The sequence below is a fragment of the Barbus barbus genome, assembly GCF_936440315.1.
Source record: "Barbus barbus genome assembly, chromosome: 12".
Classification (NCBI taxonomy): domain Eukaryota; kingdom Metazoa; phylum Chordata; class Actinopteri; order Cypriniformes; family Cyprinidae; genus Barbus; species Barbus barbus.
In genome coordinates, this window is record NC_136740.1 from 15,800,426 (window position 1) to 15,819,818 (window position 19,393).

General features: G+C 39.6%; 1 protein-coding gene across 3 annotated transcripts in view; it reads right to left on the bottom strand.

The window, feature by feature from the left end:
- LOC306878097 (SHC-transforming protein 1-like) overlaps positions 1–19,393 on the bottom strand; it is a gene marked incomplete at its 5' end in the record, with an annotated part of 41,032 nt that overhangs the window by 17,632 nt on the left and 4,007 nt on the right. Inside the window, 4 exons of one of the 3 annotated variants that reach the window (XM_079430215.1) lie at positions 1,883–1,946; positions 3,638–3,708; positions 5,178–5,342; positions 13,666–13,707. In XM_079430215.1, coding sequence (XP_079286341.1) covers positions 1,883–1,946; positions 3,638–3,708; positions 5,178–5,342; positions 13,666–13,677 — 312 coding nt within the window. Of the gene's footprint in view, positions 1–1,882; positions 1,947–3,637; positions 3,709–5,177; positions 5,781–13,665; positions 13,708–19,393 lie in introns of those variants that run through there. The other 2 variants (XM_079430216.1, XM_079430214.1) reach the window with 2 other exon arrangements.

Genomic DNA, 19,393 nt, shown 5'->3' on the forward strand with positions numbered 1-19,393 from the left:
TTGTTGAGCATAAAGCCTGATTTATACTTCTGCGTCGGACATACGCCGTAGCCTCTACGCTGTAGGCTGTGCGTCGGTTTTCCTTTATACCTCTGTCTGCAGTGTTCATGGGCATGTTGCTTGTGTAACCCGCAGTATCACGGCAAAAGCCGAAGCAGCAGCAGCTTGGCGGAGAAGCATCAGTTGTGACAGCGGCAAATAAATATCAAAAGAACAGATAATTTATTTAAAACTACAAAAAAGAGACAGCAACGGAACAGGAGATGATGTCATTCTTTCAATCTCCACAAGGACTTGTACCATGGCAGAACAACATTGTTTGTCGCGGACAACAAAGTGATGTATAATGCTATGTTTTATAATAAATGATAAGACACTTGTTCTTTGCTTTGTTTTATTTTAAATAAGAAGGTGTAACATTAAAATATATTACAGTGCAAAAAACACACACAAAACTCAAATACATACAGAGGGAGTCGTACTAGCAGACCAATCACAGCGCTTGCGGTCCTTGTAGAATTGATGCGCTGTGACATTTTTAGAGAGGTGCACGTCAGGCTACGCCATAGCCTTTACCATTTAACCATTGACACTCCTCATTGAGATTGTAGATAGAGTATCAATGGTCCATTTGAGATATAGGTGGCGGTGATGCACTTATAAGTCTGCGATCCGCATTAAAGCAAGAAGATGACGACACATCACGCACTGGCTGTTGTGAACGCGCTCAGGACAGTTCAACAGAGCGGTGAATCAGAGGACAAAAACTATATAAATACTGTTCAGTTTCTTGCACAGACCGATCGTTTGTCTTTAGACCTCAATGTATCGTCACGAGCCGCAGGGTTTAATTTGATTTTGTCTGTGTATGTTTATTTCCTCTCAAAGCCGTGAGTCCCATTGACTGCCATTATATGATTGACAGACTGTAACAGTTTGAGTTAAAAATCTTCGTTTGTGTTCTACTGAAGAAACAAAGTCACCTACATCTTAGATGCCCTTGGGGTAAGCAGATAAACATCAAATTTTCATTTTTGGGTGAACTATCCCTTTAAGAGACTACTTTAAAAACTTTAATTATTACAAACGTTTGAAGAGTAGCATCGCTGTAAATGAGGTATCTGTGCTGAGCCCATTTTTTCTGTTAACTACAAACTCAACTAAAAATGATTAATCATACAATTTCGCAACATAGGCTTTTATGAAGCAACATGAAATACCAGAATAAACTAGTTTCACATGCAGTAACATCAACACAAACACTTACTATTCAGTAAATCTGCCTGAATCCAGATGGTTTACGCTTTGTGGTTTGGTTTTAGTTTGGTGCAAATAAAACTAAATAGAATAGACTTAAAGTGGCACACTACTACCAATAATAATTCTGAATTAAAAATCCATTATTAAAGGACAAACTCAATATGATAAGCCAGAAATCATTTTATTTTCTGTATAGAGCCACTGTATCAATGCTGTCAACTCAAGCCGACTGCTTGAGTTCCGCTGATGCGCCACTTATCACACTATTCATGCGTGCTTTTGTGAGACAGGCCTGTGTTGATCAAAACCAGGGCAGACTTTGGCTCCTCACTCACACACAAACCCTATAAGCAAACCGAAAGGGGTATTGCACTCCTCAACCTCTGAAACCAGCCATAAACCAAATACCACAGTCTGACCCGAGACACAACACTTCGAGCAAACGCGTGTGAATGTGTGTTAAATATATATAACACAGCAGTATTTTTACTGGAAACTGTTCAGGCCTTACTAGAACACTGTGAGGTTTGTGAGCTGTACCTGTAACTAACAAAAGTGCAAATATATTGCACGGCTGAAAGTCGGTGTCTGAGAAAGAAAGATAAGATAAAGCGTTGAATACCTTTCTCCTTCGCTGAGCTCCTTTGGCACCTGGTACTGCCTCACACACCACTGATATTGCCTCCCTGGAATACAAAACAAACGGTTATAAACGTACACACATGCTGGATAGAGATTGTGAGGAGAACATAATCAGATTGTTAGATGAGAGCTTCCATCACACTCCTTTTCATGCGTTCCCAAATTTCATATGGCTGAGGGACTATTACATTAGACACATGCTCCAGTCATTACACTTCCTGCCATCTCACACATGCAAGCAGTCAGACACAAACAAAAACACCAGGACAACTACCGTGAATAAAAACTATTATAAAAGACAAACTATTAAAAAATAAATACATTGATAAAAAAAATGTACGTACAAGAGTGAAAAATAGACTGCAATTATAAATATTGACTAAAATATAAACAAAAATGCGACAAAATTACAGAGAATTATTTAAATAAATAGCGTGATTAATTCTAAATCTGATGGACTGATTTATTCTCAATCTGAAGCCTGACTTCAAACTATAAATGTATCTGTCATACAAAACTCCCCAATTAAACAAAGCAGTTGTTTGATTCACAATCACTGTGTGGTTAATGCTTTGTTATGTGTTGTCATAGGCAGAACAGGGTTGTTCTTTGAACAAGGCTGTCATCTTTAAACACTCAAAACTACTAAATATCAAAATTAATATACTTTTTTCACCTGTACATTATAATGTTGTAGGGCTGCACAATTTGGGGAACAAATCTAAAAAGCTTCACTCTGAAACATGCTGGACATTTATTTATTTAATGAAATTGCAGCCTTGTGATGACTAAATGGCAGAATATGAAATGAATGCTTTTTAGTTTTTTAATTTTAATTATTATTATTTTAATTTTTTTTAAGTATAGAATTACTATTTTTTTTTTTTTTTTTTGTTATTGACCACAACATGAAAATAATGAATTTGGGTTTTGGGTCAACCACAAATATGTAATAAGGGCATCCCTACCTTAAAATAAATAAATACAACTAAAAACTATTTCTTTTTTATGTGTATTTTGAGTTTAACAATATAGAAAAAAACTAAATAAAATCTAGTCAAGTTTTCCAAACTATAATAATTCACGCACACCCTCCTAATGTTTTTTTCTTGAATGCATTTCACCCTCCAGCGAAATTGAGGATTATGCATGAAAACAGTTTATCGAGCAGCTGCTACTGTCAATATTGAGAAGCAAATGTGTGTAGCATCCATTAACAAACACACATGAACAGGGAAGAAAAGGGAGGAAACCGCAAGAGTTCCAGAGGATTCTATTATAAGACTTTATGGTTACACAGCAGGGCTGATGCCATTATAACGCTTCCCTTCACAGCATTTCAGTGTAGAATGTGTTGCATTTTGCAAATAATGTGGTTTAATACAGGAAGTGTTCTGCATTTTTATAGTCCTACAGATATCAACACTTTATACGTGTGCACATCTACATACATTTTATTAAAAAAAGTGAAACCGAATGGCTGTGAGAATGAGAAGATGGTTGTGTATGTTCATTATTTTAGTATTTCTCTCTAGCGTTCTCTTTCTGTCACACTCTATGAGAGAGCAACATGAATTTTTCATCAGAGGAGGGGCTTTTAACCGGGCCCGTGTGAGAGAGTGTATGTTCGTGCACATGTGCATTATGTGGATGTGGGGAGAATGTACAATTAAATCACTCCTGTGGGACGCAGTGGATGTACATGCAAGCGAGAGTGAATGTGTGTGTGCGTTACCTGGTAACCTGAGTTCTGGTGTTGAAGTCCAGTGCTCTCATTGACTGCAGCACCTCCACGCAGCCCATATACTGCAGCAAAGACAAAGACGACAAACCTTCAGTCACAGCACTTCCTGTGCTAGCCCTCCAACCACAATTGAGAGCACAGAATATGGTTGTGTATTGCCTTGTGTCCAGATTATTGAGTTGGCCAGGCAGCTGTCGTGCATGTGGTTAAGTGCGTGTGTGTACGTGTTTTATGAGAACTTATGCTCTAATTACGAAGCACTAATCAAATAAAGCAGTTCTCAATGTATTTCCTGCCCATAGAAAACGCCACACATTAAAGAAAACAATCCATTAAGCAGATAAAATGGTCTTGAACTAAAATAGACTCACTGAGAGAACTGAAAAGCAACAGAACTCCAAGCATTTAACTAACATTTATACCAACATTCAGGCTGCAACAATGTGCAGAAACTAACAAGCAATGTTTTTCGTTTTCAAATTAATGTTTCGCCCAAACTCTGCTCCCAACAGAAATAGTAAATGGGTGTTCACACTTCTGTATAATCATTACAAGAACCAAGTTAGGCTTCTTTCTAACTAAACTTTCTTGACTAAAAAAAACTAATTAAAAACAAATGAACAAATAAATAAACACTTTTCATGCACAGCTCTTTCAATACATTATTTTTAGTAGTAGTAGTTGTTTTGGGCTGTGTCTGAAATCACCCTTTATACCCTTATAGACGGTTTCATTGGGATCACGAGCTTGGCCTGAAGTTAACTTCCGGTCTGTTTATGTTTATCGGTCTGGTTAGTGGCGCCGACTACAAACACAGTTAAAGTTAAGGTGATGAGTAGATAGAAGTTGGGCTCAGGTTGTTAAGCTGTGGGATGTGTTTCCCATACATTTATTTATTTATTTGTCGCAGTCACAATATCAAAACTGACCACAAAAAATTGATTTTCCAAAAGGCTTTGACTTCGTTGAATAAGCATGAGCACTGCACGTTTCAAAATCAAAACGCGGCGCAGGTGTTTGTACTCTGAAGGAAACCGACTCTCTTCAGAAAATTTACAATGTCATTTTCATTTAATGCCTTATAAAGCAGCGTTTGTGAGCAGAGAAACTGAGGAAACCTAAATTTCTGCTGCTCCAAAAGTGCCTCCAGCTGGCAGAGAATGAATTAGCATTTTCAATAAGTCCGTCTGATATACGCAGCAAAAATATTTTGCTTATTATCAGAAATAATCTACTCTAGAGGGACTTTGCGGTTGTTATTGATTCTTTGTGGAAGTCTACCGGAAGTTAAGTTTGGGCCACAAAAGCGTGCATGTGCAGTAACGTTTGTTTATGTTGTTGCTATTGAAACGGTCCATATAGCCTAGTGCCCTACTTGAGGTGACAGTCACAAAACTGGGCTATGTTTCCCAAAATCATCGTAAGCCTAAATTGATCTTAGCTCCATTGGTTTCAATGGGTCAATGATGTACTTAAGCTTACGATGCTTTAGGAAAACACAGCCCTGGATGAACAGACCTATGCATCTTACCCTGACAGTGTAGGAGACCCCAGTGGTGCTGACCACATTGTCTGAGTGCAGCCAGCCTCGGATGGGCTTGTTGACGAAGGAGCCGTGCCGTGTCCACTCATCTCCGCCGAGCTGGCCCCCTTCCACACGGGCCCTACGCGCGGCCCCACCCAGCCGGTTCATATCCTGTGGGGGACGAGGAGGAGGAGATGGGGTCGTTAGAGAAAGGAGAGGAAGAGGAGGAGGAGGAGGAGAAGAGTTGGCGGCGAAGGTCCCAGTGTCTTCCAGAGACCCTCCCAAACCTTCCTGACCGCCTGGCACGTTAGCTGGCCTGCTGGAGGCCTTCAGGCCTGGAAGCAGTGTGGAAGACACACCCAGCCGCAGGGCTCCCATCCTGGGGAAGAAGGAGCAGAGGGTGGTGGGGCTGTTTTCAGCCTGCCGTGGAGACGAAGGGGGGAGGATGGGAGTGAGGGAGGAGGAGGAGAGAGAAGGAGGGATACCGGGAGGGGTGAGTGGGGTGAGAGGAGCAGAAGAAGGGAGAGAGGGATTGGACGCAGTCTCGTCTGTTGAGCTGAAGGAGTCGCTCCTGAAGGGCGTGTATTTGGTTTTGGGGACGAGCTCCATTGGTGTCTCTGTCGTCTCAGTGTCCACTAAACGTCCTTAATTGTCTCTCCACAACGCTCTATCGCAATCGATAACTTGTCTTCCCTTGTCTTTTATAGTTCTCTTTTTCTCTGCATCTACTGATTCCTTCATCATCGCACCAGAGAGAGGACAGTGTGCTGACCGTTCAGTCCGGTAAAGTATCAAAAACAGGATGTGAGAAGAGACGAAAAGACGGATGCAAAAAAGTAAAAAAGTTTTCTGCTGTTGTTTTGCATCAGATCTCAAGTCTGCATAGAGCTTCTCAGGACACTATGAATTACTAAATATAGTATGATTGTCATGAAGTTATTGGTATAGTCATATATAAGTGCTTCAGACACAACAGTAGATGTGTGAAAGAGAGTACTATTGTGTTTTATATACATGCGAGTGTGTTTATGTGCGTGTTCATTTCGTTTTGCATGTGCTGGGCTCCACTCTACTAGCTCTTGTCTGACAGACTCCCATAAAAAGCCTATTAGCTGCAGCTGAGACTTTGGGAGAGGAGGCTTCCGTCAGACAGACGGATCGATAGAGCGAGAGAGGAAGAGAGCGGGAAGAGATGAATGGAAAATGCTAAAAGTACTGATCCAGTGAATGTGGATCATTTAATGATGATTCAAACTGCTGCGCTCAGTTATGATTAGACTGGCACCAATCAACATGATCCTCAATGTTTGGTTTAAAGACTTAATTTAGTCCAGGTGTTAAAAAATGTACACCAGGGATCTACAACAAGGGGTACTTTGACCTCTAGGAGGTCTGTTGATTTACACTTTTTTTGAAACTATCCTATTTTTGTGGTAAAAATGAAACTATGCATACAATATTAAGATAAATCTGAAGTTAAAGTGCAGCTAAATGTTTCATTTTTAATTCAACAATAAAACGCATTACATAAAACAATGATCATTTTAACAGATTTTAAGCATCGTGTGTATAAATATATTAATATGATACTATACAGATTTTACTATAGGGCAGACTTAAATTCAACACTTAATTCCATACAATTTATAAAAAAACGGGACCTGATGTACACTATCTAGCACCTAGATTACATGAAGTACGAGTACATGCAGGTTTATTTGTACCGTAAGACTAAATTTGCCACCTCACGTCCTGTCACACACCTGAAAGCGCTTAGCACTGACACATCCCAATCTTTTCCTGTCACTCCCTTTCCCTCCTCCTCCAGATGATTTTGGGACCTCTGTCGCCAAGCCGAGCTCTATCCCTATCTTTCTCCTCCTCTTCCTCTCGTCTTTTCCAGATCACTTCCGGCTGTGCTGCTTTCGCACCCTCGGCGATCGTCCCTTTGAGGGTATCCTCCTCTCTATCCTTCCTCTCTTGGAATCCCTCTCTCAGCCTCCACACCGTGTATCCCACAGCGTTCCTCCTCTCCTCCTCCAGCTTCTGCCTCTCCAACTCCAACTCTCTCTCCCTCTCCAACACGCTCGCTCTCTTCTTCCAGATAATCTCTCGCTCCCCCGCGCCCCCTCCCACGTCTTCTTTCCCGTTCTCCAGGCTGTCCTGTTACTGCTATTTGCTTTAAAAAAAAACACCTGAGCCTCTTTGCGATCTTCAAATTAGCACAACAATTCACTGAATCAACTAAAAAAAAAAAAAAAAAAAACACAACAACTAATTTTCGATTATACACACAGATAAATAACCCTGATAAACAACAGTTTGTATAAATATGATTTAGAAAAGGACAAACTAGACTCAGAAAGCCCTGAAACAGTTAAGTCAAAGATAAATATGGCTGTATAGAAGATAACATGGGTTAGAGCACCATTTAGAGAACCACTGATTGTTTGGTGTGATCGGTGAAGAAGTTTAAAGTGTGACAATCCAGCCGCAAGGGAACTATGATGTTCCTAAAACAAGCACGTTTCAGCACTGTCAGGGTGACGGTAATGAGACCCGATTGGCCAAATCTGAAGTACCGCCTCCAGAGATCTGCTCATTAGATGCTAACTAGAAAATCAATCAGTTGCTCATTAGCCTAAATGGCACCTTAAAATCAGGCAAACAGTCTCGGATTGAGCAGTTCTTTATAGATCTGTTTTCCTGAGTGAAAACCTACCCTCTAAATGTCAGCAAAGTCAAACACCGTATTTAACCGCACGAATGCTCATCCCCGGTGTAAAGCACTTTAAAACCTCTGATAGAGAGGCAACAGTCTTGTAACCTCTAACAGTTCTGAGCTGACAGACCAGGGTAACTCTAAACCTCACAAATGATTAGCATTTATAGACCAGTTTCTACTGGTGTTGTGAAAGCCAGTTTATAGCCAAGTCCAGCCGACTTGAACCAAATCCAGTCTTGTTCTGTTTTTCACTGCATATAATTTACATTAGCAGCCACAAAAATACCTTGAGCTTCTATTGTTGTGGCTAGCTTTGTCCATTCAGGTGCCTCTGATTGTTTTTGTACTCTTTAGCACCACAAAGAAGCCTCAGGGCTGCAAAGAGACAGAGTGTCTTGCCTCAGATGTGCATGAACAAATGCGAGACATCCCAAGTTGTTCCAACAGATGTGACTGGCAGTCAACGAGGCGGCCCTATTATCTCGGCTGGAGTGCGACAAGACCAGCCGAGGATTTATGGGCACTCCACTGCATCTACAAAGCACCACAATAGCGGTGCCATTGGGCCATTCTTATGGAGAGATTCCTCACAGAGGACCTGTAAAGAGAACCACTCAGACCTGGTTGAAAAAGCACAATAAGTTACAAGAAGATGAAGTTCATAAACTGTATCACGACGACATGGCACAGAACCAGTTGTTTAGTGCTGCATAGCTCACTGTATATTCAGTATAGTCTGAACAGCTTTGCAATTTTTTTTACAGTGCACTTAGACACAAGTGTCTCAGACTTGGCTGTATTATCAAATCGCTCATCGTGTCATGGACTTTATTGACGTCAACACAACATGGCACAGAAATAGCACAGTGTTTAGGAGAACCTGTACAGAGAAGTAGAAATCCGACTAAAAAAAAAAACATTTAAATAATAACATAAGAGTTTAACACACTATGGTAACCTAGCTTGGGTGTAGCACCTGTCGGTTAGGAATATGGCAAAGTCCCTGTTTTGATATGATGGGTTGTTTCAGAAACCAGTAAACATGAGTGAATGAGTTGCCAACCTAACAGTGGCTGCACTAAAGGAGAGGTTCCTGTCCGTCTGAAGTTAAACCAAAGGCAAGTAAACAAACCACACCACACAGAGAGACTTTTTTCAAGCACAGATCTAGTTAACAGGGTAGACTCTTTGTCTTTCTGATTAATGTGAGCCGAAACGGCTAATCTCATTGTCCTAAAGGTAAATCGGATGCTGAATTAGTGCAGTTGAGCTCCAGCACAGATGGAAAAACCTGAGTTTAACTACACCATTTCACTATAAAACATCATGACATGAATCAATTATTTTGATGGTCAGCGAAAAAATGTCCAATGTTGGCAACTCTGATTTAGAGATTGACCGAATGAACTAAGATTCAGAGCGAGCACCTTGAACCCTCGTAAGGTCTGAAGGCACGACTCTTTCCTAATACTGGTGAGACTGAATGTAGAGTCTGGTTTAAAGCGTAACTTGGGACGCTGCAACACGCTAGCGCTGAAGTTGTGAAAGACGAAGCATGAGAACTTAACATGCCAATGACACGGTTGCCATGGTAACAGACTGATGAAAAAACGTGGGAGACAGAGTCATGACAGAACCCAGACAAAAGCCGACAAGTTTCGCCAACACAAAACCTGTCGGCTCGCTCCCTGTTCAATCACGAGAGCTCAGAGCCAGTGTGAATCAATGTTCTGCAGTGGGCGCTGGCACACGACGAGAAAGTTCAACCGCTGCTGCCACAAACACCACAGTGGTGATCAGTGTTGGCATCCAAACTCAAAAAGAACCAGACACACATCTGAACACATGCACAGAGCGCAGTCGTGGCACTGGTCCAAATGAGAAAATCAAATATTGCTCAAGTACACACACACACACACACACACACACACACACACACACACTTAAGACAGACTCATGCACAATTCTGCCTAAAGACAGCAGAACTAGCTTCTGCCTAAAGACAGCAGAACTAGCAGAACTAGCAAAAGCTAAAAAGTAGTCCTGATCTCTATGAAATATCTACCGGTATCTATGAAAGCACTTGTTTATACACTACAAAGAAAGACATCTAAAAGTTTTGCATTAAAAAAAAACCTGATTTCTGTCTGCATAACACTTATGTAACACCAATAAAATTGTTTCTTTAACAGACATCACTATATACATAAAAAATACAAGAGTTTGTAAGTTGTTATCCAAAAAAGTCAAAGTAAAATAATTTCAAGAGCTTTAAAGAGCTTTTTTTTGTCCTCACGGTGTAGTTGCTGCAGAAAGTAAGAGCGATATTTTATCCACTAAGTCCCTGGATTAAAAAGAGTACGAGAGAGCCACATTTTAGGTATAAAACGAATGACCTCCATGTTCAAATCATAATCACGTTAATATTTAAACAGCGCCAGACAATCCTCCTCCTTCTCCTCTTTCTCCCTCACTTGCTTTCTGGCTCAGTCCCCTCCCTGAAAGACAAAAACATGCTCTTTTTTATCCTTTTCTTCTGTTCTCTTCAAAATCACAAAATCACGCCGGCTCCCTCGTTCAGCGTCAGTCTCGTCCAGCCTCACTTCTTTGGAACGGCGTGATGAACGGCACAGCGGTCTTCTTTTGTCCTTTCCTTCCCCCACAGTCTCTCATCCTCTCCCCTCTCCAACTCCGTTTGTGTGTGAGGAGCGGTGTAGCCGACTGTCCTCTATTCTCCTCTCCTCCCTGTCTGGTCTATCATGCTCTCTCTCTCTCTCTCTCGCTCACTGATGCTAGCACCGATTCCCCCAGCACTCCTGCCCCCTCCTTCCCTTCCTCTCTTGCTCTCTCTCCTTGCAGAGTCAGTCATTTATGCATTTATGAGAGTGTGCATGCATGCACAAGCAGCCGAGCACCTCTCACTCTAATGCACACAATTATGATGGGGGCTGAGAGAGAGAGAGTAAGAGCATCAATGGATGGAGGGAAAAAGCGGATGAGGTGCATGAAGTCTGCCCTCAATGCTCCTCCCACGGTAACATAAGAGCAAGCAAGTTGGGGGGCTAGTCATTTCTGTCTACTTTCTCTTGATATTCCATAATCATCCACATAATTCACACTATTTTCATATTTCTGACACTTTAAAGATACAGATCACCTTGAAATGAAAATTCGGTCATTAATTTACTCATCTTGTGTCGTTTTAAACCTGTATGACTTACTTTCTTGCTTTTTGTCCATATAATGAAAGTCAATGGGGTCTAAAACAAAAATAAATTGGACCCCATTGACTTTCATTGTATATACAAACACTTCATTCAGTTGGAATGACATGAGGGCGAGTAAATGACAGAAATAAAATTTTTGTCTGAACCATCCTCAACCACATCAACGAGCCTATGCAGAGCAAAAGCAAATTGCAGGTCATTTGATGCATCCTCAAGGTTATCTTGGAGTTTGTGCTTACAAATCCAGACCGACCCTGCAATAAGAGTCTAATCGATGTGTCAGAATAACTAGAGGGTTGATTTGTGAGTCATTCAGTCGAGTGACCTGAATTCAGGGTTACCAGGAAGAGTCAGCTGAACTACAAATCCCAGAGTGCACTTGGTCCGCACTCTTGCTTTCTAAGGACACGGGGGACTGCAAATGCTGCAAAGGTGCATCGATTCTTTTTTTTTTGCGCTGCTTCTTCCCTGTCACTACTCTGTGCTGAAATGTCCATCAGAAACGTCTGGAGGGAAGGAATATTCGAGCTTAAACACGGTTGCATCATGGTCCTTGGCTCCAGGGCATGGGCATGTCTGGCGAGCACACACACTCAGAGCAGACAGGCAGAGGGGGAGGGAGAGAGAGAGAATATGCAAAACACATATAGGAAAGAAATACAGCTCGACAATCACAAGAAATTAATTAATGCAGACAAACATTTACAACAAGGTAAACAAACATATGATCAATGCAAAAAGACAACTGATTAAATTACACACTTTTAAATTTGAAGAAATCAGACAAGCAAACACAGCAGGGCTCAATAATAAAGATGTTGAAAGTGTTTTGGGCCAATTGACAGAACTGTCACTCACTCTCTCAAACAAATACATCTTACATTTAATAGTGATGTGCATAATTTTAGCATTAGAAACTGTTCTTGCAAATTGTGCTGATGTATATGTCACCACGGTAATGTTATTGAGATCTCTGACATAGATGAGGTTTTGCCAAAATGCAAGAATTTTTGGTGAAAGTTAGGGGTGCACAATATATCGGCACCATATTGGTTATCAGCCAGTATATTTATTTATAGGTATCAGCCAATATTGGAAAAATTAAAAGATAATTTAGATTACCTTTGCTGGCAACTAATAAGTTCTTCTTTAAAACATGTAAATTAATAACGCTGTAAAAAAAAAAAAAAAAAAAAAAAAAAAAAAAAAAAAGTAATCTTTAACAGATTTTAAAACAAATATCCATTTTTATATCAGCCATTTATCAGTTATCGGCCAAAACATGAAAATATGATTTATCAGTACTGTCCAGAATTTGTGCATCCCTGATGAAAGCATGATAACATGAGACAAATGGTTAAAAATTATTAACAAATAATGTATATGCACCATTATTTTCCAGCAATAATATATATATTTTACAATAATTTTTTATGTTTATTTCCTGACACACAGACACAAAAATAACTTTTCATCACAAAAAAAAAAAAATAATAATTGTGATGGGCTCAGAAAAAAATCCTTATTGTTGAGCCCTGCAGGAGCTGCTAATTTTAAACTGAAGAGCGAAACAAGAACCACAGTAAACACAATATGCAATATCAAGATTCTCAATTCATAACACAAGCTTCCAAAGAATAAGTACAAACAAAAATGAAAAGATGTATGGTAAGATGAACCCAAGAACCCCAGAGGAACCCACAGCAGGTAAGAAGAGACAACAAATCCCAGACTCCCCGCTTTAATTTACAATTCTGGTGCCATGACCCAAGATCTCCAATACATTTAAATGAAATGAAAAAGTAAATCCACGCCTCAGAAAGTAGTAGTAAGAAAAGAATAGGAGAATACACATGTGGCAAAGTAAAAGTCCAGACACCCATCCCATCACCTGTGCATGTTGGAAGTGTAACCCTAGGCATAGAGGCTGATGATTCTCATCAATGACAACATGAAGGCGTTTCACCTAGAGACCCACACACTCTTGAGCATCTCAGAACGGAAGGACAGGAAGTGAGCTAACACAGAGAGATACAAAGCATTATGGTAAATCTAATGACCTACATTTTCAACTCCCTGAAGAAACGTAACGTTGTGTATAAAGCACAGTGCGCGTGCATGTGCGGAATGCAGTAAAAGATATTCATAGACAGCACTAGATGTTCTCTTCTTACCCGGCTCACTGTACTAAAACTTTGGTTGCCATGTAACTGCAAGGACCAGACTCACATCAATTAAAAATAAGCACAGAGGACAAAATCAAAGCCTATTTCAATAATAAACTACATAATACACAGTGAAAGAGCAGCATATTATGCGTGAGGCTTGTAATACAACTAGTTAATCGAGACACGCCCAACAAATTAATGTGGGTGTTAATTCCTGTCAGTTGGGTCTCCGTCTGAGTAATAGCATAAAGTTTGTTTATAAGTTAGCCTACTGGCTTCCACACTAACTAGACAGGACAGGTTTTTCGGTAATGTCTGACCAGCCTCCATGCCTTGGGATACGTACGTGCAGGTGTGTTTGGGGAAACGCTTACCACATACTCCATTGGAAAACGTTCTTTTGTGTGTCAGTTTTCCTAGAAAGTGCATGTAAACGTATATTAGCACACACACACACACACACACACACACAAAAAAGGGAAGAAAACAAAAAACAAAACATGACACATCAGCAAAGCCACCAATTATGCAAGCCTTTGATTAGCCTGAGGGCCAAAATCATCCAGAAGAGAAAAAAAAGAGGAGGGTTTTATTGGCATAAAAACTATTTTGGCTCAGGTATGCATTTATGTATGTACAGGTACATCTAAATAAAATGAAAAGTTCATTTTTTCTTGTAACATTTAAAAAAAGTGAAACTTTCATATATTTTAGATTCATTGCATGTAAAGTAAAACATTTCAAAAGTTTTTGTGTTTTAATTTTGATGATTAGAGCTTACAGCTCATGAAAGTCAAAAATCAGTATCTCAAAATATTAGAATAGTTACATTTGAGTTTCAATTAATGACCATCCCTACAGTATAAATTCCGGGTATCTCTTGTTCTTTGAAACCACAATAATGGGGAAGACTGCTGACTTGGCAATGATCCAGAAGACGAACATTGAAGCCCTCCACAAAGAGGGTAAGTCACAGAGGGTCATTACTGAAAGGTGTGGCTGTTTACAGAGTGCTGTATCAAAGCATATTAAATGCAAAGTTGACTGGAAGGAAGAATTTGGGCAGGAAAAGGTGCACAAGCAACAGGGATGACCGCAAGCTTGAGAATAAGCAAGCAAGCAAAGCTGATTCAAACACTTGGGAGAGCTTCACAAGGAGTGAACTGAAGCTGGAGTCAGTGCATCAAGAGTCACCACGCTCAGACGTCTTCAGGAAAAGGACTACCAAGACACTTCTGAACCAGAGATAATGTCAGAAGCGTCTTACCTGGGCTGTGGAGAAAAATAACTGGACTGTTGCTCAGTGGTCCAAAGTCCTCTTTTCAGATAAAAGTAAATTTTGCATTTTATTTGGAAATCAAGGTCCCAGAGTCTGGAGGAAGAGTGGAGAGGCACAGAATCCATGTTGCTTGAAGTCCAGTGTGAAGTTTCCACAGTCAGTGATGATTTGGGCTGCCATGTCATCTGCTGGTGTTGGTCCACTGTGTTTTCTGAAGTACACAGTCAACGCAGCCATCTACCAGGAAATTTTAGAGCACTTCATGCTTCCTTCTGCTGACAAGCTTTATGGAGATGCTGATTTCATTTTCCAGCAGGACTTGGCACCTGCCCACACTGCCAAAGGTACCAGCAGCTGGTTCAATGACCATGGTGTTACTGTGCTTGATTGGCCAGCAAACTCGCCTGACCTGAACCCCATAGAGAATCTATGGGGTATTGGCAAGAGGAAGATGAGAGACACCAGACCCAACAATGCAGATGACCTGAAGGCCACTATCAAAGCAACCTGGGCTTCCATTACACCTGAGCAGTGCCACAGGCTGATTGCCTCCATGCCATGCGGCATTGATGCAGTAATTCATGCAAAAGGATAATAACATAGAAATTAACATACTTTTCAGAAGCCTGACATTTCTGTTTAAAATATCCTTTTTTATTGATCTTATGTAATATTCTAATTTTCTGAGACACTGAATTTGGGGTTTTCATTATCTGTAAGCCATAATCATCAAAATGTCAAGAAATAATGGCTTGAAATATTTCACTCTGTGTAATGAATCTATATAATATATAGGTTTCACTTTCTGAAATGAGTGACAAAAAATATTGACCTTTTTCACGATATTCAAATTTTTTGTATGAGTCAGTCAAGGATTATGACAAAAGATTTTGTAAATTAATCATTATTCCTCACAGCACCTGGAAAAAAAAAACCCATCACAACTCCATCTGGCTCCAACTGATAGTTTGATTGTGCATGCATGCATGTGCGTTCAAGATTAAAATACACACCGAAAAAGAGAAAGGCACATTAAAGAATGTCTGCGTCTATGTCTGTGGTCGTGCTCAGACAAACCATGGAATGAAAGGAATGACCAATCAGGACGGGTAATGGGTGCGTACGCTGTAGCTCGCTTATGTCTCCAGATTGAATGGGTGACAGAGCGCACATGTTCCAGCCTGCTGGGTGTTGATCAGAGCAGGTAACATTCTTGAAACAGCCACCCAGAATAGAATTGTTCCTGTGGTCAGTAACCAATAGCAACTCCTCTGGAACATTTTGTGTTACTTTGGTAACAATGTGTTCTTTGCTTATCACTGATACTACTCTGCAGTGTGCACTGATCTCAAAAAGCATTGTGGGTGCACTTCGAACCCACATTCACACTTTAGCAGATGTGAAGATGTGGGCAGAGGATGAAAGGTACACAGACTCGTATAACTATAATAACTTAAGCATTTTAATTAGTGTGCAAAAAACTGATGTCAAAAAGTATTAGGCACTTTAATATCAATGTATTATATCTGCATATACTGTAATTAGGTCCAGGATTAGTAGCACAGAGGCTTTTGGTTACTGGCTATTTAGCAGCTTATTTTAGGAAAGAACCACCCACTCAGACTGACAAAAAAATAAATCAGCTGATCACAGTTTCTTTTTTTTTTTTTTCTTTACATAAAGTTTACACCGTGTCCTAACCAGGTGCGATGTGACAGAATTCCAGTAACACAGTGTTATTATAATTATCTAACCAAGACTATAACAAAAACTGAGCAATAGCATTGTTAACTAAATATATAATTGGAAAATCTGAGAGTAAACTAAAACATATTTTCTTTATTTCAAAACTAAGTAGGAAAATGGCTATAAATTAATTTGAATTTCATGAATATAGAAGTAAAAGGTTTTAAATGTCATAAAGTGCTTTCATTAAAGCTTCAGTACAGAGGATTTCTTGGCTAAAAAAAAAACTATTATTGACAACAGTAATCCACAACAGTAAACTCATAATAATGACTCATTATTTGGGCTGTTGGATTGAAATTTGTGGAAAATGACATCATTCGTTTTTGCAACATTATTGAATTTACTGTAAAACCTGTTATCAATGAGTCACAAAAAACAGTGGAAGACAATTACCTTCTCAAAAGAAATTATTTACAGACATAATTTTTATGTCTTCTTTTGGAAGAGGAAAGTTTTGAATTTTCATCTGCAGTGAAAAAGTACTGACACATAGGGATGTGACAGTCGCCATGACAACCGCCCCACCGAATTGTTCGAATCGCGGTAATCGAATATGGTTTTAATAAAACTTTAAATATGAAACGGTAATATTAACTGTGGGGAATTTTGTCATGATTTATCGTCAAACTGGTAATCGTTACATCCCTAGAATCTATATAAAGATTAAAATTCAATTCAATTATTAAAATAAAGATTCAATTATTAAAACAACGTTCTTCCATGAATAACTTGCAGTTTTACACCTAAATTGCTAAAGAGCTAAATATATTGTACTGCTGCTTTAAACATATAAAAGACACTTGATAACTCTAGTGATAACAATACACGCCATTGAAAAATTACATCAGTTAATAAACCGGAAAACAGAAAAATCTAAACTGTCAGAGTGAAAACTCAATGAAAATGTTTTGAATGGAAAAACTAAAAATACAACAAATTCTAAATTGTATAATAACCTTGCAGTGGCATGCAACTTGTCCAGCCAGTCCCACAGCCAGTGGAAGGTGTGCGTGTTTGCACTTCTCTTTCTGGGAGTGGACAGAGGCTCAACATAGCCTGCTTTCTTTTTCTGCACGGCCCATAATAACAGGGTTGACCAGCGGACTGAGCTGAACTGCACTGCAGCGCAATGTTTCAGACACACGGCCCATACATGCCCCTGAAAACACATTTCTTAGTCAGAAATGATTAAGTGAAGGCCTGAAGATGCAAGTAACATCTCTTTGTCAATCCGACACACAGCCATTTACGTACAGAAGAACCTGTCCTTTCACCCAGGTGTGACCTCTGCAGGACCACGAGGGCTCTGGGAATCTCGTACAAATCATGGTAAAATGAAACTAAAAGCCAGCAGGTTTTCTAGCAGGAAGTCAACATGAAAGGCCCAGAGAACTTTTACATGTGGTTTCATATTGGTCTTACAATATCTTTGATTCTCTCAGACATGTGCACTGTATAAAAAAAAAAAAGTCAACCTTTCACACACACAGGTGTTCTATGCAAGGCAAATACAGCAACCGTGACATGAAATACTAAAATGCTGCTCTAGCAACACACCAGAACTATTGACGAAACCATAAAACACGCAATAGTTCCCGGATTGTCACTGACACGATTGCCAAGATTAATACTGCACATTTATCTCAAAACTCAAATCCACACTACGTGACATCAAGATTCAAGCCATGATGGCATGAATTGTGGGAATCTGTCGTTGGCTTTTCTGAGTGGACATTAGATTAGCATTCACTCAGGCTTCTGGACTACAATAGTGTGAGCTTTCTATTTTAGGTTTCTCCCTCCTGCTCCGTTTTCCAAGTACTACCACAGTCTGTCCAGCTAAAACACACAGTGCCCGCTTCCTCGAACACCAATTTCCCCTTTCTCGGTACGATTGTCTCTTATGCTCGCCAAGGTTGCATTTATTTGATCAAAACTACAGTAAAAACAATCATATTTTAAATTATTATTACTACAGTTTAAAATAACTGTTTTCTACTTTAATATATTTTAATTGTAATTTATTCCTGTAATGGCAAACCTGAATTTTCAGCAGCCATTACTCCAATCTTCAGTGTCACATGATCCTTCAGAAATCCTTGAAATGATTTGGTGCTTAAGAAACATTTCTTATTAATTATCATCAATGTTGAAAATAGTTGTGCTGCTTAAAATTTTGGCTGAAATAGTGATACATTTTGCTTTCAGGATCATTTGACAAATAGAAAGTTCAAAAGAACAGCATTTATTTGAAATGGAAATATTTTGTAATATTATAAATGCCACTTTTGGTCATTTTAATTCGTCTTTGCTAAATAAATGTTAATTTCTATACCTTTTATTTCTGTCCATGTAAAAGACTGCAACTTCATCTTTCATTAAAACTGTGTAAATCCTGAGCGACCAATGTTTTTATATGTCAAGAAAAACTTTATAGTTTCATAATATATGACATTAATCATACAAGCAGAAATAATGTGGCACTATAATATAACTAATGTGGGATTGACCCTAGACTAACCACATGCTAAAACGAGCAACAAAACACAGACTGATTTCACAAAGTAGGTCAAAGTCTCCAGCATTTTAACTCATAATCATCCCTGGATCCTTGTCAAAATTTCAACTAGGGAAAACATTTGCGAGCTCGCATTTCCAAATGCCTAGGCGTCAGGGACACAAGTGCAGGATTTGAGAAACAGCTTGCGTGTCTCTCGCAGTGGGTATGCCATGTGTGGGTTTACTCAGAGCGAGACCATTTGGACAAAAGGCCATAGCATCCCATTAGGTAAAGTTCACAGGGACCACAAACAGCTCACCAGTACGGAGCAGGATGTGTGTGATCTTAGAGAAGGTCCCACCGCTGGAAGAGGTCAGAGGTCATGTAACACTCCTCACACAGTAAAACTTTAGGACTGACTTTTAAAGTGACAGTTCACGTAAAAATGAACAGTCATCATTTACTCATCCTCATGTCATTCTGAGCCGGTATTATTTTCTTTCTTTCATAAAATATTTGACAGCTGTGTCACAGGGGAAGATTATCAGCAAGTCTGTTCATCTCATAAAACAAT